We start from the raw sequence: 22,170 nt of genomic DNA on the forward strand, positions 1-22,170 counted from the left end.
TGCCCACAGGAGGCCCCATCATCAACTGCCCACAGGAGGCCCCATCATCAACTGCCCACAGGAGGCCCCATCATCAACCGCCCACAGGAGGCCCCACAATCAACCGCCCACAGGAGGCCCCGTCATCAACCATCCTCAGGAGGACTCATCATCAACCGCCCACAGGAGGCCCCATCATCAACTGCCCACAGGAGGCCGCATCATCAACCGCCCACAGGAGGCCCCATCATCAACCGCCCACAGGAGGCCCCATCATCAACTGCCCACAGGAGGCCTTGACACCTCTGGAGGAGAATGGCAGCTCCATACAGAGTATCATCCTCGTTCTCATGGCTAATCAGTTATGCTGGATGGTGGCCTCTGATTGGAGGAACCTTTCTCAGTCATTGGAGCTCCGCCCCTTACAGGCAGCAGGGAGGAATGATGAGCGAGAACTCTTCGTTAACACCATCCAGTGTGTGATCTGTATATAGAGAGAGATGGCAGGGCCCAGCCTACAGGTGAGTGTCGGCTCCTGGGGTACTCCCCCTGTATAGTGTCAGCTCCTGGGGTACCCCTCTGTATAGTGTGTGTAGTGTCGGCTCCTGGGGTACCCCTCTGTATAGTGTCAGCTCCTGGGGTACCCCTCTGTATAGTGTGTGTAGTGTTGGCTCCTGGGGTACCCCTCTGTATAGTGTCAGCTCCTGGGGTACCCCTCTGTATAGTGTGTGTAGAGTGTCAGCTCCTGGGGTACTCCCCCTGTATAGTGTGTGTAGAGTGTCGGCTCCTGGGGTACCCCTCTGTATAGTGTGTGTAGTGTCGGCTCCTGGGGTACCCCTCTGTATAGTGTGTGTAGTGTCGGCTCCTGGGGTACCCCCTCTGTATAGTGTGTGTAGAGTGTCGGCTCCTGGGGTACCCCTCTGTATAGTGTGTGTAGTGTCGGCTCCTGGGGTACCCCCTCTGTATAGTGTGTGTAGTGTCGGCTCCTGGGGTACCCCCTCTGTATAGTGTGTGTAGAGTGTCGGCTCCTGGGGTACCCCCCCTGTATAGTGTGTGTAGTGTCGGCTCCTGGGGTACCCCCTCTGTATAGTGTGTGTAGTGTCGGCTCCTGGGGTACCCCCTCTGTATAGTGTGTGTAGTGTCGGCTCCTGGGGTACCCCCTCTGTATAGTGTGTGTAGAGTGTCTGCTCCTGGGGTACCCCCTCTGTATAGTGTGTGTAGAGTGTCTGCTCCTGGGGTACCCCCTCTGTATAGTGTGTGTAGAGTGTCGGCTCCTGGGGTACCCCCCTCTGTATAGTGTGTGTAGTGTCGGCTCCTGGGGTACCTCCTCTGTATAGTGTGTGTAGTGTCGGCTCCTGGGGTACCCCCCTCTGTATAGTGTGTGTAGTGTCGGCTCCTGGGGTACCCCTCTGTATAGTGTGTGTAGTGTCGGCTCCTGGGGTACCCCTCTGTATAGTGTGTAGTGTCGGCTCCTGGGGTACCCCCTCTGTATAGTGTGTAGTGTCGGCTCCTGGGGTACCTCCTCTGTATAGTGTGTGTAGTGTCGGCTCCTGGGGTACCCCCCTCTGTATAGTGTGTGTGTAGTGTCGGCTCCTGGGGTACCCCCTCTGTATAGTGTGTGTAGAGTGTCAGCTCCTGGGGTAACCCTCTGTATAGTGTGTGTAGAGTGTCGGCTCCTGGGGTACCCCCTCTGTATAGTGTGTGTAGAGTGTCAGCTCCTGGGGTACCCCCTCTGTATAGTGTGTGTAGTGTCGGCTCCTGGGGTACCCCCTCTGTATAGTGTGTGTAGAGTGTCAGCTCCTGGGGTACTCCCCCTGTATAGTGTCAGCTCCTGGGGTATCCCTCTGTATAGTGTGTAGTGTCTGCTCCTGGGGTACCCCCCTCTGTATAGTGTGTGTAGTGTCGGCTCCTGGGGTACCCCCCCCTGTATAGTGTGTGTAGTGTCAGCTCCTGGGGTACCCCCTCTGTATAGTGTGTGGGTAGTGTCTGCTCCTGGGGTACCCCCTCCTGTATAGTGTGTGTAGAGTGTCGGCTCCTGGGGTACCCCCTCTGTATAGTGTGTGTAGAGTGTCGGCTCCTGGGGTACCCCTCTGTATAGTGTGTGTAGTGTCGGCTCCTGGGGTACCCCCTCTGTATAGCGTGTGTAGTGTCTGCTCCTGGGGTACCCCCTCTGTATAGTGTGTGTAGTGTCTGCTCCTGGGGTACCCCCTCTGTATAGTGTGTGTAGAGTGTCGGCTCCTGGGGTACCCCCTCTGTATAGTGTGTGTAGTGTCGGCTCCTGGGGTACCCCTCTGTATAGTGTGTGTAGTGTCGGCTCCTGGGGTACCCCTCTGTATAGTGTGTGTAGTGTCGGCTCCTGGGGTACCCCCCTCTGTATAGTGTGTGTAGAGTGTCGGCTCCTGGGGTACCCCTCTGTATAGTGTGTGTAGTGTCTGCTCCTGGGGTACCCCCTCTGTATAGTGTGTATAGTGTCGGTTCCTGGGGTACCCCTCTGTATAGTGTGTGTAGAGTGTCAGCTCCTGGGGTACCCCCCTCTGTATAGTGTGTGTAGAGTGTCGGCTCCTGGGGTACCCCTCTGTATAGTGTGTGTAGTGTCAGCTCCTGGGGTACCCCTCTGTATAGTGTGTGTAGTGTCGGCTCCTGGGGTACCCCTCTGTATAGTGTGTGCTCCTGGGGTACCCCCTCTGTATAGTGTGTGTAGAGTGTCGGCTCCTGGGGTACCCCCTCTGTATAGTGTGTGTAGAGTGTCAGCTCCTGGGGTACCCCCTCTGTATAGTGTGTGTAGTGTCGGCTCCTGGGGTACCCCCTCTGTATAGTGTGTGTAGAGTGTCAGCTCCTGGGGTACCCCTCTGTATAGTGTGTAGTGTCAGCTCCTGGGGTACCCCTCTGTATAGTGTGTGTATAGTGTCGGCTCCTGGGGTACCCCTCTGTATAGTGTGTGTAGTGTCTGCTCCTGGGGTACCCCCCTCTGTATAGTGTGTGTAGTGTCGGCTCCTGGGGTACCCCTCTGTATAGTGTGTAGTGTCAGCTCCTGGGGTACCCCTCTGTATAGTGTGTAGTGTCAGCTCCTGGGGTACCCCTCTGTATAGTGTGTAGTGTCAGCTCCTGGGGTACCCCTCTGTATAGTGTGTAGTGTCGGCTCCTGGGGTACCCCTCTGTATAGTGTGTAGTGTCGGCTCCTGGGGTACCCCTCTGTATAGTGTGTAGTGTCGGCTCCTGGGGTACCTCCTCTGTATAGTGTGTATAGTGTCGGCTCCTGGGGTACCCCTCTGTATAGTGTGTGTAGAGTGTCGGCTCCTGGGGTACCCCTCTGTATAGTGTGTGTAGAGTGTCGGCTCCTGGGGTACCCCCTCTGTATAGTGTGTGTAGAGTGTCGGCTCCTGGGGTACCCCCTCTGTATAGTGTGTGTAGTGTCGGCTCCTGGGGTACCCCCCTCTGTATAGTGTGTGTAGTGTCGGCTCCTGGGGTACCCCCTCTGTATAGTGTGTGTAGAGTGTCAGCTCCTGGGGTACTCCCCCTGTATAGTGTCAGCTCCTGGGGTACCCCTCTGTATAGTGTGTGTAGTGTCAGCTCCTGGGGTATCCCCTCTGTATAGTGTGTGTAGAGTGTCAGCTCCTGGGGTATCCCTCTGTATAGTGTGTGTAGTGTCAGCTCCTGGGGTACCCCCTCTGTATAGTGTGTGTAGAGTGTCGGCTCCTGGGGTACCCCCTCTGTATAGTGTGTGTAGTGTCGGCTCCTGGGGTACCCCCCCTGTATAGTGTGTATAGTGTTGGCTCCTGGGGTACCCCTCTGTATAGTGTGTGTATAGTGTCGGCTCCTGGGGTACCCCTCTGTATAGTGTGTGTAGAGTGTCGGCTCCTGGGGTACCCCCCTCTGTATAGTGTGTGGGTAGTGTCAGCTCCTGGGGTACCCCCTCTGTATAGTGTGTGGGTAGTGTCAGCTCCTGGGGTACCCCCTCTGTATAGTGTGTGGGTAGTGTCTGCTCCTGGGGTACCCCCCTCTGTATAGTGTGTGTAGTGTCGGCTCCTGGGGTACCCCCCTCTGTATAGTGTGTGTAGTGTCGGCTCCTGGGGTACCCCCCTCTGTATAGTGTGTGTAGAGTGTCGGCTCCTGGGGTACCCCCTCTGTATAGTGTGTGTAGAGTGTCGGCTCCTGGGGTACCCCTCTGTATAGTGTGTGTAGAGTGTCGGCTCCTGGGGTACCCCTCTGTATAGCGTGTGTAGTGTCGGCTCCTGGGGTACCCCCTCTGTATAGCGTGTGTAGTGTCTGCTCCTGGGGTACCCCCTCTGTATAGTGTGTGTAGTGTCTGCTCCTGGGGTACCCCCTCTGTATAGTGTGTGTAGTGTCGGCTCCTGGGGTACCCCTCTGTATAGTGTGTGTAGTGTCGGCTCCTGGGGTACCCCTCTGTATAGTGTGTGTAGTGTCGGCTCCTGGGGTACCCCTCTGTATAGTGTGTGTAGTGTCTGCTCCTGGGGTACCCCCTCTGTATAGTGTGTGTAGTGTCGGCTCCTGGGGTACCCCCTCTGTATAGTGTGTGTAGTGTCGGCTCCTGGGGTACCCCCTCTGTATAGTGTGTGTAGTGTCGGCTCCTGGGGTACCCCCTCTGTATAGTGTGTGTAGTGTCTGCTCCTGGGGTACCCCCCTCTGTATAGTGTGTGTAGTGTCGTCTCCTGGGGTACCCCTCTCTGTATAGTGTGTGTAGAGTGTCGGCTCCTGGGGTACCCCCCTCTGTATAGTGTGTGTAGTGTCGTCTCCTGGGGTACCCCTCTGTATAGTGTGTGTAGAGTGTCGGCTCCTGGGGTACCCCCTCTGTATAGTGTGTGTAGTGTCTGCTCCTGGGGTACCCCTCTGTATAGTGTGTGTAGTGTCGGCTCCTGGGGTACCCCTCTGTATAGTGTGTGTAGTGTCGGCTCCTGGGGTACCCCTCTGTATAGTGTGTGTAGTGTCAGCTCCTGGGGTACCCCTCTGTATAGTGTGTATAGTGTCGGCTCCTGGGGTACCCCTCTGTATAGTGTGTGTAGAGTGTCGGCTCCTGGGGTACCCCCCTCTGTATAGTGTGTGGGTAGTGTCGGCTCCTGGGGTACCCCCCTCTGTATAGTGTGTGGGTAGTGTCAGCTCCTGGGGTACCCCCTCTGTATAGTGTGTGGGTAGTGTCAGCTCCTGGGGTACCCCCTCTGTATAGTGTGTGGGTAGTGTCAGCTCCTGGGGTACCCCCTCTGTATAGTGTGTGGGTAGTGTCTGCTCCTGGGGTACCCCCCTCTGTATAGTGTGTGTAGTGTCGGCTCCTGGGGTACCCCCTCTGTATAGCGTGTGTAGAGTGTCGGCTCCTGGGGTACCCCTCTGTATAGCGTGTGTAGTGTCGGCTCCTGGGGTACCCCCTCTGTATAGCGTGTGTAGTGTCTGCTCCTGGGGTACCCCCTCTGTATAGCGTGTGTAGTGTCTGCTCCTGGGGTACCCCCTCTGTATAGTGTGTGTAGAGTGTCGGCTCCTGGGGTACCCCCTCTGTATAGTGTGTGTAGTGTCTGCTCCTGGGGTACCCCTCTGTATAGTGTGTGTAGTGTCGGCTCCTGGGGTACCCCCCTCTGTATAGTGTGTGTAGAGTGTCGGCTCCTGGGGTACCCCTCTGTATAGTGTGTGTAGTGTCGGCTCCTGGGGTACCCCTCTGTATAGTGTGTGTAGTGTCTGCTCCTGGGGTACCCCTCTGTATAGTGTGTGTAGTGTCTGCTCCTGGGGTACCCCCTCTGTATAGTGTGTGTAGAGTGTCGGCTCCTGGGGTACCCCCTCTGTATAGTGTGTGTAGAGTGTCAGCTCCTGGGGTACCCCCTCTGTATAGTGTGTGTAGTGTCTGCTCCTGGGGTACCCCCCTCTGTATAGTGTGTGTAGTGTCGGCTCCTGGGGTACCCCCTCTGTATAGTGTGTGTATAGTGTCGGCTCCTGGGGTACCCCCTCTGTATAGTGTGTGTATAGTGTCGGCTCCTGGGGTACCCCCTCTGTATAGTGTGTGTAGTGTCGGCTCCTGGGGTACCCCCCCTGTATAGTGTGTGTAGTGTCGGCTCCTGGGGTACCCCTCTGTATAGTGTGTGTAGAGTGTCGGCTCCTGGGGTACCCCTCTGTATAGTGTGTATAGTGTCTGCTCCTGGGGTACCCCTCTGTATAGTGACTGTAGTGTCTGCTCCTGGGGTACCCCCTCTGTATAGTGTGTGTAGAGTGTCGGCTCCTGGGGTACCCCCTCTGTATAGTGTGTAGAGTGTCAGCTCCTGGGGTACCCCTCTGTATAGTGTGTGTAGTGTCGGCTCCTGGGGTACCCCCCTCTGTATAGTGTGTGTATAGTGTCGGCTCCTGGGGTACCCCCCTCTGTATAGTGTGTGTAGAGTGTCAGCTCCTGGGGTACCCCTCTGTATAGTGTGGGTAGTGTCTGCTCCTGGGGTACCCCTCTGTATAGTGTGGGTAGTGTCAGCTCCTGGGGTACCCCCTCTGTATAGTGTGTGTAGTGTCGGCTCCTGGGGTACCCCCTCTGTATAGTGTGTGTAGAGTGTCAGCTCCTGGGGTACCCCCTCTGTATAGTGTGTGTAGTGTCGGCTCCTGGGGTACCCCCTCTGTATAGTGTGTGTAGAGTGTCGGCTCCTGGGGTACCCCCTCTGTATAGTGTGTAGAGTGTCGGCTCCTGGGGTACCCCTCTGTATAGTGTAGAGTGTCGGCTCCTGGGGTACCCCCCTCTGTATAGTGTGTAGAGTGTCAGAGTCTGCAGGGCTCCCCCGGGCATCAGTGTAACATACATGTGACATACATGTACAGATTTGAGTAGATAAGATGTGATCAGCAGCAATATGTAATGGTAACTGGAGGGACATTCCATTGTCATTAGGGATGTATTCAGTCAGAGGGACTCAGACACAGAGGCATCAATTATCCTCTGAAAAGCTCGGCTTCCTGGATGTGACACCTGAGTGCTAATAAGGTTTTGTCACCTTCTGGGGGAACCAGTTTAGAGGAAGTGGCTCCAGACATTTCGGCTTCATGACACCAGGGGGGCCCCGATCTGTCTGGGGAGCTCTAATGTATATCCATCCATCAAAGGAGTATGTTTCATCTCTCACAAAAGCTACAATATTAGTTGCAGAGAGATGGAAATGCTTCCAGTTCCTGCTGAAATGCCCAAAGTCAATCGGACCAAGACCAGTTTGAACCACCAAGTCGGGGATTGGATTTCTGACACCAGCGCATCTGTCCGATCACGACAGTACCAATCACTGTTCAGCTGTCACCATCCAGCACCACCCAACCATTCCCTGCATTTTCCTGGCCTTCTACCTAAGCCACAAATATGGTTTTTATATGTCGGTGTGACGCACAGAGTGCCCCATCAGAGGGGAGTATTCTCATCTCTCTGCAACCAATATTTTAGCTTTTATGAGGGATGAAACCTTTCCTTTAATCTGTGGATATTCTTTTAGAGCTCCCAGACAGATCGGGGCCCCCTGGTGTCATGAAACGTCTGCGTTCCCCTTTTCAGCTTCAGGAAGATGGCCGAGCCTGAGTACATATAGGTGACAACATCTTATTAGCACCCAGGTGTCACTTCCGTCTCTTCAGATGCTAATTGGTGACCATCTGTCTCTGAACCCCTCCTCTCCCCAATGACAAGGACTGAACGAAATCCACGACCACACAGTGCCACGGGCCACACCCCCTCTCCCCGATCACAAGGACTGGACCAAATCCATGACCACACACTGCCACAGGCCACACCCCCTCTCCCCGATGACAAGGACTGAACCAAATCCACGACCACACACTGCCACGGACCACACCCCCTCTCCCCAATGACAAGGACTGAACCAAATCCACGACCACACACTGCCACGGGCCACACCCCCTCTCCCCAATGACAAGGACTGAACCAAATCCACGACCACACACTGCCACAGGCCACACCCCCTCTCCCCGATGACAAGGACTGAACCAAATCCACGACCACACACTGCCACGGGCCACACCCCCTCTCCCCAATGACAAGGACTGAACCAAATCCACGACCACACACTGCCACAGGCCACACCCCCTCTCCCCGATGACAAGGACTGAACTACATTTAGGATTACATATTGGTCTCCTCTCAGCTACTCACATCTGTACATTTATGTCCCAATTACAGACAGAGGGATCTATATGGAAGCTGCAGCACCCCGCCGAGGCTCCTCTGTACACTGCGGTCCTCTCTCTGTACACTGCGGTCCTCTCTCTGTACACTGCGGTCCTCTCTCTGTACACTGCGGTCCTCCTCTGTACACTGCGGTCCTCTCTCTGTACACTGCGGTCCTCTCTCTGTACACTGCGGTCCTCTCTCTGTACACTGCGGTCCTCTCTCTGTACACTGCGGTCCTCCCTCTGTACACTGCGGTCCTCTCTCTGTACACTGCGGTCCTCTCTCTGTACACTGCGGTCCTCTCTCTGTACACTGCGGTCCTCTCTCTGTACACTGCGGTCCTCCCTCTGTACACTGCGGTCCTCTCTCCGTACACTGCGGTCCTCTCTCCGTACACTGCGGTCCTCTCTCCGTACACTGCGGTCCTCTCTCCGTACACTGCGGTCCTCCCTCTGTACACTGCGGTCCTCCCTTTGTACACTGCGGTCCTCTCTCTGTACACTGCGGTCCTCCCTTTGTACACTGCGGTCCTCTCTCTGTACACTGCGGTCCTTCCTTTGTACACTGCGGTCCTCTCTCCGTACACTGCGGTCCTCTCTCCGTACACTGCGGTCCTCTCTCCGTACACTGCGGTCCTCTCTCTGTACACTGCGGTCCTCTCTCTGTACACTGCGGTCCTCTCTCTGTACACTGCGGTCCTCTCTCTGTACACTGCGGTCCTCTCTCTGTACACTGCGGTCCTCTCTCTGTACACTGCGGTCCTCTCTCTGTACACTGCGGTCCTCTCTCTATATACTGCGGTCCTCTCTCTGTACACTGCGGTCCTCTCTCTGTACACTGCGGTCCTCTCTCTGTACACGGGAGTCTCCAGGTTGGAGCACATATAGTGGGGAGGGATAGATTGGGGGCAGCTATGCCTGGAGGGACACTCCTCCTGGAAGGCACAGGGTCTCCTGGGACGCCCGGCAGGAGCACAATGTGTTTGAACTGTCAGACGGGACAATTGCTGGCTGGTAAGTGTGGCGGGAAATAATGCGCTAAGCCCCTCCCATGTGTGGCGCACTGTAAAGGCCTGTGATAGGTCGAGGTGGTTGCCACTTGTCAGCTGACCAGTACGTGGAGATGCATTGGATGGCTCCAGCCGCCATTGTGCTCCTGCCGGGCGTCCAATGCGTTCCTGCGCCTTCCAGGAGGAGTGTCCCTCCAGGCATAGCTGCCCCCAATCTATCCCTCCCCCACTATATGTGCTCCAACCTGGCGACTCCAATATACAGAGAGAGGACCGCAGTGTACAGAGAGAGGACCGCAGTGTACAGAGAGAGGACCGCAGTGTACAGAGAGAGGACCGCAGTGTACAGAGAGAGGACCGCAGTGTACAGAGAGAGGACCGCAGTGTACAGAGAGAGGACCGCAGTGTACAGAGAGAGGACCGCAGTGTACAGAGAGAGGACCGCAGTGTACAGAGAGAGGACCGCAGTGTACGGAGGAGGACCACAGTGTACAGAGAGAGGACCGCAGTGTACAGAGAGAGGACCGCAGTGTACAGAGAGAGGACCGCAGTGTACAGAGAGAGGACCGCAGTGTACAGAGAGAGGACTGCAGTGTACGGAGGAGGACCGCAGTGTACGGAGAGAGGACCGCAGTATACAGAGGAGGACCGCAGTGTACGGAGAGAGGACCGCAGTGTACGGAGAGAGGACCGCAGTGTACAGAGGAGGACCGCAGTACACAGAGAGAGGACCGCAGTACACAGAGAGAGGACCGCAGTACACAGAGAGAGGACCGCAGTGTACAGAGAGAGGACCGCAGTGTACAGAGGGAGGACCGCAGTGTACAGAGGAGGACCGCAGTGTACAGAGGGAGGAGTGCAGTATACAGAGGAGATTTGTACACGTGCGCTCCACTGTAACGGGGGCTGTTAGATGAGACAATTCAGGTTTGTTGTAGGCTGGCTGGTAAGTGTGCCGGTGTCCCAGGGGCCCCAATACCACCTCCTCCGGGGGGCCCCAATACCACCTCCTCCAGGGGCCCCAATACCACCTCCTCCGGGGGGCCCAATACCACCTCCTCCGGGGGACCCAATACCACCTCCTCCGGGGGGACCCAATACCACCTCTTCCGGGGGGCCCCAATACCACCTCCTCCGGGGGGACCCAATACCACCTCCTCCGGGGGGACCCAATACCACCTCCTCCGGGGGGACCCAATACCACCTCCTCCGGGGGGACCCAATACCACCTCCTCCGGGTGGACCCAGTACCACCTCCAGGGGGACCCAATACCACCTCCTCCGGGGGGACCCAATACCACCTCCTCCGGGGGGACCCAATACCACCTCCTCCGGGGGGACCCAATACCACCTCCTCCGGGTGGACCCAGTACCACCTCCAGGGGGACCCAATACCACCTCCTCCGGGGGGACCCAATACCACCTCCTCCAGGGGACACAATACCACCTCCTCCGGGGGAAACGCCTTCTTTATGAAGCTTTATGATTGGCTGACACTTTAGGATGGGGGAGAATCATTGGTGCATGGCTCCTGAAGTTCATGCTGTGTCCAATCGGCTGAGTTGTAGGTTGTCAGCCATTGACCAGTGGGGGACGCCTGGAGTTTGGGGGCCCCTACACCGCAGGGTATGGGGAAGTGGTGCAGGTTGTGGTGCCATACATTGCCAATATGCTACAAAGAACGAGGTCCTCCCAGGACTATATACAGTATATATTACAGGGGCCCGGGCTGGGGCCAGAGCCGGGGCCCGTCCTATACACTCTGCATTCACATATATATTGGTTGTAGCTGCGTAGTCCTTGGGGGCCCCGCTGCGATCAGTCAGTGTATGTGGTATCCTGGCAACCACAAGATGGCAAATATACTGGCAGTGAGGTTGGGAGACCTTGTGTCTCCTAGCAACTGGCTGGTCTCTTGGCAACTGAGAGATGGACTGGTATCCCAGCAACCACCACAAAGGGGCCGGGCTTGTCTCATGGTCGGCAATCATGAGCGAAAAGTTTCTGGTGGAAAGTGATGGGGAGAGCTGTGTTCCGGTAAGTAGAGGCTTCCTCCTCATCGCGACCGTACGGGGCCTCCCAACGATGGTACTCCATGACATCGCGACCGTACGGGGCCTCCCAACGATGGAACTCCATGACATCGCGACCGTACGGGGCCTCCCAACGATGGTACTCCATGACATCGCGACCATACGGGGCCTCCCAACGATGGTACTCCATGACATCGCGACCGTACGGGGCCTCCCAACGATGGTACTCCATGACATCGCGACCGTACGGGGCCTCCCAACGATGGTACTCCATGACATCGCGACCATACGGGGCCTCCCAACGATGGTACTCCATGACATCGCGACCATACGGGGCCTCCCAACGATGGTACTCCATGACATCGCGACCGTACGGGGCCTCCCAACGATGGTACTCCATGACATCGCGACCATACGGGGCCTCCAAATGCTGGTACTCCATGACATCGCGACCATACGGGGCCTCCAAATGCTGGTACTCCATGACATCGCGACCATACGGGGCCTCCAAATGCTGGTACTCCATGACATCACGACCGTACGGGGCCTCCCAACGATGGTACTCCATGACATCGCGACCATACGGGGCCTCCCAACGATGGTACTCCATGACATCGCGACCGTACGGGGCCTCCAAATGCTGGTACTCCATGACATCACGACCATACGGGGCCTCCCAACGATGGTACTCCATGACATCGCGACCGTACGGGGCCTCCCAACAATGGTACTCCATGACATCACGACCGTACGGGGCCTCCGAACGATGGAACTCCATGACATTGCGACCGTACGGGGCTTCCCGTCCATGACATCGGGAGACTACCATGTGTGATGTCATACCACCATTCTCACCATGGACGGTATGACATCACACACCATTCTCACCATGGACGGTATGACATCACACACCATTTCCCCTCTCAGCATGGACGGTATGACATCACACACCATTTCCCCTCTCAGCATGGACGGTATGACATCACACACCATTTCCCCTCTCAGCATGGACGGTATGACATCACACACCATTCTCACCATGGACGGTATGACATCACACACCATGCTCACCATGGACGGTATGACATCACACACCATTCTCACCATGGACAGTATGACATCACACACCATTCTCACCATGGACAGTATGACATCACACACCATTCTCACCATGGACGGTATGACATCACACGCCATTCTCACCATGGACGGAATGACATCACACACCATTCTCATCATGGACGGTATGACATCACACACCATTTCCCCTCTCAGCATGGACGGTATGACATCACACACCATTCTCACCATGGACGGTATGACATCACACACCATTCTCACCATGGACGGTATGACATCACACACCATTCTCACCATGGACGGTATGACATCACACACCATTCTCACCATGGACGGTATGACATCACACACCATTTCCCCTCTCCGCATGGACGGTATGACATCACACACCATTCTCACCATGGACGGTATGACATCACACACCATGCTCACCATGGACGGTATGACATCACACACCATTCTCACCATGGACAGTATGACATCACACACCATTCTCACCATGGACGGTATGACATCACACGCCATTCTCATCATGGACGGAATGACATCACACACCATTCTCACCATGGACGGTATGACATCACACACCATTCTCATCATGGACGGAATGACATCACACACCATTCTCATCATGGACGGTATGACATCACACACCATTTCCCCTCTCAGCATGGACGGTATGACATCACACACCATTCTCACCATGGACGGTATGACATCACACACCATTCTCACCATGGACGGTATGACATCACACACCATTCTCACCATGGACGGTATGACATCACACGCCATTCTCACCATGGACAGAATGACATCACACACCATTCTCATCATGGACGGTATGACATCACACACCATTCTCACCATGGACGGTATGACATCACACACCATTCTCACCATGGACGGTATGACATCACACACCATTCTCATCATGGACGGTATGACATCACACACCATTTCCCCTCTCAGCATGGACGGTATGACATCACACACCATTCTCACCATGGACGGTATGACATCACACACCATTCTCACCATGGACGGTATGACATCACACACCATTCTCACCATGGACGGTATGACATCACACACCATTCTCACCATGGACGGTATGACATCACACACCATTCTCACCATGGACGGTATGACATCACACACCATTCTCACCATGGACGGTATGACATCACACACCATTCTCACCATGGACGGTATGACATCACACACCATTCTCACCATGGACGGTATGACATCACACACCATTTCCCCTCTCAGCATGGACGGTATGACATCACACACCATTTCCCCTCTCAGCATGGACGGTATGACATCACACACCATTCTCACCATGGACGGTATGACATCACACACCATTTCCCCTCTCCGCATGGACGGTATGACATCACACACCATTCTCACCATGGACGGTATGACATCACACACCATGCTCACCATGGACGGTATGACATCACACACCATTCTCACCATGGACGGTATGACATCACACGCCATTCTCATCATGGACGGAATGACATCACACACCATTCTCACCATGGACGGTATGACATCACACACCATTCTCATCATGGACGGAATGACATCACACACCATTCTCATCATGGACGGTATGACATCACACACCATTTCCCCTCTCAGCATGGACGGTATGACATCACACACCATTCTCACCATGGACGGTATGACATCACACACCATTCTCACCATGGACGGTATGACATCACACGCCATTCTCACCATGGACAGAATGACATCACACACCATTCTCATCATGGACGGTATGACATCACACACCATTCTCACCATGGACGGTATGACATCACACACCATTCTCACCATGGACGGTATGACATCACACACCATTCTCACCATGGACGGTATGACATCACACACCATTCTCACCATGGACGGTATGACATCACACACCATTCTCACCATGGACGGTATGACATCACACACCATTTCCCCTCTCAGCATGGACGGTATGACATCACACACCATTCTCACCATGGACGGTATGACATCACACACCATTCTCACCATGGACGGTATGACATCACACACCATTCTCACCATGGACGGTATGACATCACACACCATTCTCACCATGGACGGTATGACATCACACACCATTCTCACCATGGACGGTATGACATCACACACCATTCTCACCATGGACGGTATGACATCACACACCATTCTCACCATGGACGGTATGACATCACACACCATTCTCACCATGGACGGTATGACATCACACACCATTTCCCCTCTCAGCATGGACGGTATGACATCACACACCATTTCCCCTCTCAGCATGGACGGTATGACATCACACACCATTCTCACCATGGACGGTATGACATCACACACCATTTCCCCTCTCCGCATGGACGGTATGACATCACACACCATTCTCATCATGGACGGAATGACATCACACACCATTCTCATCATGGACGGTATGACATCACACACCATTTCCCCTCTCAGCATGGACGGTATGACATCACACACCATTCTCACCATGGACGGTATGACATCACACACCATTCTCACCATGGACGGTATGACATCACACGCCATTCTCACCATGGACAGAATGACATCACACACCATTCTCATCATGGACGGTATGACATCACACACCATTCTCACCATGGACGGTATGACATCACACACCATTCTCACCATGGACGGTATGACATCACACACCATTCTCACCATGGACGGTATGACATCACACACCATTCTCACCATGGACGGTATGACATCACACACCATTTCCCCTCTCAGCATGGACGGTATGACATCACACACCATTCTCACCATGGACGGTATGACATCACACACCATTCTCACCATGGACGGTATGACATCACACACCATTCTCACCATGGACGGTATGACATCACACACCATTCTCACCATGGACGGTATGACATCACACACCATTCTCACCATGGACGGTATGACATCACACACCATTCTCACCATGGACGGTATGACATCACACACCATTCTCACCATGGACGGTATGACATCACACGCCATTCTCACCATGGACGGTATGACATCACACACCATTCTCACCATGGACGGTATGACATCACACACCATTCTCACCATGGACGGTATGACATCACACACCATTTCCCCTCTCAGCATGGACGGTATGACATCACACACCATTCTCACCATGGACGGTATGACATCACACACCATTCTCACCATGGACGGTATGACATCACACACCATTCTCACCATGGACGGTATGACATCACACACCATTCTCACCATGGACGGTATGACATCACACACCATTCTCACCATGGACGGTATGACATCACACACCATTCTCACCATGGACGGTATGACATCACACGCCATTCTCACCATGGACGGTATGACATCACACACCATTCTCACCATGGACGGTATGACATCACACACCATTCTCACCATGGACGGTATGACATCACACACCATTTCCCCTCTCAGCATGGACGGTATGACATCACACACCATTCTCACCATGGACGGTATGACATCACACACCATTTCCCCTCTCAGCATGGACGGTATGACATCACACACCATTCTCACCATGGACGGTATGACATCACACACCATTCTCACCATGGACGGTATGACATCACACACCATTCTCACCATGGACGGTATGACATCACACACCATTTCCCGTCTCTCTGGCAGGTTCTGCGCACATTTCAGGACACTTTGATGTTCTCGCAGGAGGAGTGGAGGAGTCTGGCCTCCTGGCAGAAGGAGCTCTATAGGACGGTGATGAGGGACACAGCGGAGCTCTTCCATTCTCTGGGTAAGATGAACATCCAATCACAGGAATACTCGTCTAATGACCTGAGTGACCTCTGACCCAGCAGAAGTATACAGCCAGGAGAGGGATATATGATCTGTATAGAAGAATCAGGATCTCCTTCCTCCCCCCGGGGACCCCTCTAGTGATAGGATCTATATAGAGGAATCAGGACCTCCTTCCTCCTGCCGGTGACCCCTCTAGTGATAGATCTATATAGAGGAATCAGGACCTCCTTCCTCCTGCCGGTGACCCCTCTAGTGATAGGATCTATATAGAGGAATCGGGACCTCCTTCCTCCTGCCGGTGACCCCTCTAGTGATAGGATCTATATAGAGGAATCAGGACCTCCTTCCTCCCCCCGGGGACCCCTCTAGTGAGAGGATCTATATAGAGGAATCAGGACCTCCTTCCTCCTGCCGGTGACCCCTCTAGTGATAGTATCTATATAGAGGAATCAGGACCTCCTTCCTCCTGCCGGAGACCCCTCTATTGATAGATCTATATAGAGGAATCGGGACCTCCTTCCTCCCGCCGGTGACCCCTCTAGTGATAGATCTATATAGAGGAATCAGGACCTCCTTCCTCCTGCCGGTGACCCCTCTAGTGATAGGATCTATATAGAGGAATCAGGACCTCCTTCCTCCTCCCGGTGACCCCTCTAGTGATAGATCTATATAGAGGAATCAGGACCTCCTTCCTCCTGCCGGTGACCCCTCTAGTGATAGATCTATATAGAGGAATCAGGACCTCCTTCCTCCTACCGGTGACCCCTCTAGTAATGCACCCCAGGAATTCTTTTCACTTTCCCCAACACTGGACCACAATGTCTTTTCATTTTGCAATTCCTTTGCTTTTAGAACAGATTTCCAGCAGGCGTAGTCCTTGGGACAAACATACTGTAGAGCTTTACTAAAAAAGTACAAAAAATCCCCTAAAAAACACCCCCGAATGTTTAAAGGGGCAGACCTGATGGAGCACAACGTGTTTTTCTGCCATCACTCCTCTGTGTTTCTCAGGTAGACAATATATTGGGGTGATTACACTTCTGAGTGGTTTTCTTTGAAGGATCTATGAAGCTTTCACGGCTCTGATGATGGATCTCATCCTCTGAATGGTTTCATTAAAGATGTCTGCCATGTAGGTTGTGCTCGTTGAATAATATTCGCTTTGTACCTGACAGGCTTCATGTATCAGGTGAAGGAAGAGCTGGAGATGGGAGATGGTTGGGAAGCCCACAAGAGTGCTGTAGAGAGCCTGTCGACTCCAGAAAGTGCCATCATTGAGGAGATCTCTGGGAAGAACTTTATTATCCAAATAACGAAGATGTCTGCAATTCAGGAGGAGAGTACAGTGAGAACTGCCGCTCCCTTCTCTTCTCAACCTTCACAATCCTCCCTCACTTGGGAGACCCTATTTTACCATGACAGAGGCTCCGTTGTTATTCCAGAACGTTCAGCAAATAACTCCATTAGTGAGGGGAATGATACATTCAAAATGTTGGAGAGCCCAGGAGGTGGCTTGTTGAGCCTGGACACTGAGACATCCACAACCCTTGAGAACCCAGGAGGTGGCTTGTTAAGCCTGGACACTGAGACATCCACAACCCTTGAGAACCCAGGAGGTGGCCTGTTGAGCCTGGACACTGAGACATCCACAACCCTGGAGAACCCAGGAGGTGGCCTGTTAAGCCTGGACACTGAGACATCCACAACCCTGGAGAACCCAGGAGGTGGCCTGTTGAGCCTGGACACTGAGACATCCACAACCCTGGAGAACCCAGGAGGTGGCTTGTTAAGCCTGGACACTGAGACATCCACAACCCTGGAGAACCCAGGAGGTGGCCTGTTAAGCCGGGACACTGAGACATCCACAACCCTGGAGAACCCAGGAGGTGGCCTGTTAAGCCTGGACACTGAGACATCCAAAACCCTGGAGAACCCAGGAGATGGCTTGTTGAGCTTGGATAATGAGGCATCCACAACCCTGGAGAACCCAGGAGATGGCTTGTTGAGCTTGGATAATGAGGCATCCACAACCCTGGAGAACCCAGGAGATGGCTTGTTGAGCTTGGATAATGAGGCATCCACAACCCCGGAGAACCCAAGAAATGGCTTGGTAGGCCTTAATACTAAGACTTTGACAACCTTGGTGAGCCCAGGAGATACCTTGGTAGGCCTGGACACTGAGAATTTCACGACCTTGGAGAGCCCAGGAAATGGCTTGTTGAGCCCGGACAATGGGACCTCCTTCATCCTGAGTCTCAGTGGGTCTCATGTGGTTAATAATGCAGATTTTATAAAAACAGAAGACCCGACTAATCCTAATGAAGAGACGTCTGGTCCTGTGTTGGTCTTGTGTAATCCTACAGATGTCTTTACCATCAGAAGTGGAGGACAAGCACTGACCGGTACGCCTCCCTCAGGTAAGTTATGTGAAGTGTTGGCAGCTCTGTAACTTTATTTTGTGTAATTATAAAGAATATTCTTCAGAGAGATGATTGTATGACTGGACACGGGCCCCTCACATGTACGGACCTGTCCAATGTCAAGTGCCAGCCTTTCATATTATTATTATTATTATACAGGATTTATATGGCGGCAGAAGGTTTGCTCAGCGCTGTACATTATAGTGGGGACAGAACATGAGACAAGACAGTAACAATACAATACACGAGGGGTGCGAGGGCCCTGATCCTGGGAGCTTACAATCTAGGAGGGAGGGGATAGTGGTACAGGAGGAAGTGGCTGTGGGGGATGGAGTGGTAGGAAGAGTGGAGGAGATCGGCTGTTAGGTGAGGGTGGGGTAGGCTTCCCTGAAGAGATGGGTTTTCAGGCTGCACCTAAAGTTGAGAAGGGTAGCTGATAGTGTGATGGATTGGGGTAGTGAGTTTCAGAGGATGGGGGAAGTCCTGGAGAAGTCCTGTAGTCGGGCATGGGAGGAGGAGACCAGGGAGCTAGAGAGTAGGAGGTCTTGTGAGGAGCGAATATTACGGGTTGGGTGGTATTTGGGTATCAGGTCGGTGAGGTAGTTTGGGGCGGAGTTATGAATGGCGTTGTATGTCTGTGTTAGTAGTTTGAATTTAATGCGTTGGGCAATTGGGAGCCAGTGGAGGGATTGACAGAGGGGGGTGGAGGACACTGAGTGGAGGCCAGTGGAGGGAATGACAGAGGGAGGTGGAGGACACTGAGTGGAGGCCAGTGGAGGGAATGACAGAGGGGGGTGGAGGACACTGAGTGGAGGCCAGTGGAGGGATTGGCAGAGAGGGGTGGAGGACACTGAGTGGAGGCCAGTGGAGGGAATGACAGAGGGGGGTGGAGGACACTTAGTGGAGGCCAGTGGAGGGATTGGCACAGGGGGGGGGAGGACACTGAGTGGAGGCTAGTGGAGGGATTGGCAGAGGGGGGTGGAGGACACTGAGTGGAGGCCAGTGGAGGGAATGACAGAGAGGGGTGGAGGACACTGAATGGAGGCCAGTGGAGGGATTGGCAGAGGGGGGTGGAGGACACTGAGTGGAGGTTGGTGGAGGGATTGGCAGAGGGGGGTGGAGGACACTGAATGGAGGCCAGTGGAGGGAATGTCAGAGGGGGGTGGAGGACACTGAGTGGAGGTCGGTGGAGGGATTGACAGAGAGGGGTGGAGGACACTGAGTGGAGGTCAGTGGAGGGAATGACAGAGGGGGGTGGCGGATACAGAGCGGTTGGTGAGGTGGATGAGTCTGGCCGCTGAGTTCAGGATAGACTGAAGCGGGGATAGTCTGTGATGAGGGAGGCCAGTGAGGAGGGAGTTGCAGTAGTCCAGACGTGAGATAATAAGGGAGTGTACGAGTAGTTTAGTGGTGTCTGGGGTGAGGAACGTATTTTGGAGATGTTATGGAGGTTGAGTCTGCATGAAGTTGCCAGCGATTGGACATGGGGTTGGAAGGACAGATGACAGTCTAGAGTGACACCCAGGACTTTGGCTTGTGGGACTGATGGTGGTGTTGTTGGTTGTGATGGAGAGGGTGGGGGGGGGGGCTGGGGGGAGACTAGGAGCTTGGTTTTGGAAAGGTTCAATTTGAGGAAATGGAGCGACATCCAGTCTGATATGTCGCTCAGTAGGTGTGTGATTCGGGCAGAGACTGAGGGGATGAGGTGGGGGGCGGAGACCGAGGGGGTGAGGTGGGGGGTTGAGAGATAGATTTGTGTGTCGTCGGCATAGAGGTGGTAGTTGAAGCCGTGAGAGTGTATGAGTTGGCCAAGGGAGGAGGTGTAGATGGAGAAGAGAAGGGGGCCGAGGACGGAGCCTTGAGGGACCCCAACAGAGAAGGGGAGTGAGGGGGAGGTGGTAGCATTATAGGTAACACTGAAGGAGCGCTGTGATAGGTAGGAGGAGAACCAGGAGAGGGCGGAGTCTCTGAGGCCGAGGGAGTGTAGTTTATTAAGGAGAAGGTGGTGGTCAACTGTGTCAACACCAACCACTTACTTTGTGCCACGAGATGAAGGGGTGAGGTGGGACTTTGTCAAGGCTCTGTAATGGGATCCACATCTTGGCCTTTTTGCATGTCTCGTGGGGGGGGGGGGTGCAGACTCCTCCATTGCTGTTCTACGGCTGAAATGTACCATTTAATATTTTCTCTTCATTTCTGCAGAAACAGATTTCCTGACCGTCATTCAGATGGAGGATCTCCATGCTCGCTCGAAGGGAGAGCTGAGCACCATCCAGGCAGAGCTGTGGGATGTCCATTCTGGTTGTTCCAATGTTCTGTTGAATAGAAATATGGAGGCCCACCAGCAGCAGTCAGAGGCCGTGTTTCCCGTGGCCCTGGTGATTCCACACAATACAATTATACCTCAGAATTCCTGGATAGGAGACCACGGGACTCTCCTTGTGGACACACCACAGTGGTGTAGACAGTTTCAAGTGGCAGATTGTCAGCAGGTTGATGGGAAAGGTTATGGGTCGGCTCCACCAGCTGAATGGACAAAGCAAGACGACCTGGGAGCCCCTCTTATAGATAAGTCATTTCAGTGTTCCATTTGCAAAAAAAGTTTCCTGTACAACCAACATCTGAAGAACCACGAGAAGATTCACAAAGAGGACAAGTCATTGAAGCAGCCAACGTGTGAGACACACATCAGTTCCAAACAGAATTTGTCGGGTAACCAAGAGACGCATCCCATTACTTCCCAGAGTGACCACGTTGTGTCCACAGATGGACCTTTGCAGTCCACAAAGCTCTTCTCATGTGTAGAGTGTGGACGGACTTTCTCATATCTCTTCCAGTTCAATCGGCATCAGAAGATTCACGCTCGGGACAGACTATTACTGCGACCTGTGGCCCCTCCACCAAAGAAAGTCTACAAACTTCCACAGTTCCTCCCGGCCAGGAGCAGAGAAGAGGACACAAAGCTGGACTCCACAGGAGACTCCTGCCGGAAAATGCACCAACACCTAGAGCTCTCCACGGCTTTCCTGCAGAACCTCCTGGCCTCCACCTGTGGCTTCCAGTACGATTAGGTGCCGCCAACAGATCAGCTTCTACGAGGACCATCCACTGATTCCCTAGACCCCGCCATTACTATATGTATACATCCCGTAACCATTGGTCTGTAAGCACTACATGGCTTTGATGAATGTTCAGCTTTTCACGGAAATCTTCAAAAAAAAAGTACAGAAAGTGAAATGTGTAAATAGTGTGAGCCAATCCGATTCGTTCTCCTTTGTCTTCATTGTTAAGGTTGTCAAAGAGGTTCTGAAATCAGCCCCAAGGCACAATGTATGTACTTATGGATGGGGGAAGGTGGCCACTGGGTGAAAGGGCAATGTGGTCACCCTGCAGAGTAAAGGGTGGTACTGTAACAAAGTGTGGGTGTGACACCACCTGTGACACCAGGGTGAGGTAGTGGGGTGATAGGTGGGGGGCTGTGGTTTGTATATTCTGAAGTCTGTAAGGTTGGGAGGTACAGTGAGGAACAGAAGTATTTGAACCCCCTGCGATTCTGCAGGTTCTCCCACTTCTCCATCATGGAGGGTCTGACATTCACATTGCAGGGGATTCCCACTCTGAGGACAGAATTCAGGAGAT

At 53.7% G+C, this 22,170-nt stretch overlaps 1 protein-coding gene across 2 annotated transcripts; it reads left to right on the forward strand.

Annotated features, from left to right (window-relative positions):
• Positions 1 to 133: 133 nt before the first annotated feature.
• LOC149433025 (uncharacterized) lies at positions 134 to 21,794 on the forward strand. Of its 2 annotated transcripts, none has more exons than XM_089664751.1 (4): positions 134 to 500; positions 15,983 to 16,106; positions 17,287 to 18,528; positions 20,734 to 21,794. In XM_089664751.1, the coding sequence occupies exons 1-4, from the start codon at positions 480 to 482 to the stop codon at positions 21,600 to 21,602; spliced, it is 2,256 nt and encodes a 751-aa protein (XP_089520877.1). In that variant the 5' UTR covers positions 134 to 479; the 3' UTR covers positions 21,603 to 21,794. The 2 variants fall into 2 exon arrangements, with proteins under 2 accessions (XP_089520877.1, XP_089520876.1); XM_089664750.1 differs by lacking the exon at positions 134 to 500 and adding an exon at positions 10,106 to 11,171.
• Positions 21,795 to 22,170: the final 376 nt, after the last annotated feature.

The sequence above is a fragment of the Staurois parvus genome, unplaced genomic scaffold, assembly GCF_062004578.1.
Source record: "Staurois parvus isolate SC_StPar_1 unplaced genomic scaffold, SC_StPar_1.0 ptg002020l, whole genome shotgun sequence".
In the NCBI taxonomy this organism is placed as follows: Eukaryota; Metazoa; Chordata; class Amphibia; order Anura; family Ranidae; genus Staurois; species Staurois parvus.

Bases quoted from the DNA above. Each gene is read 5' to 3' on its own strand.
- LOC149433025 (XM_089664750.1), top strand. From the start codon at position 11,064: ATGGACTGGTATCCCAGCAACCACCACAAAGGGGCCGGGCTTGTCTCA. The intron at 11,172-15,982 runs GTAAGTAGAGGC...TCTCTCTGGCAG, and splicing joins ATGGGGAGAGCTGTGTTCCG to GTTCTGCGCACATTTCAGGA. The intron at 16,107-17,286 runs GTAAGATGAACA...TGTACCTGACAG, and splicing joins GGAGCTCTTCCATTCTCTGG to GCTTCATGTATCAGGTGAAG.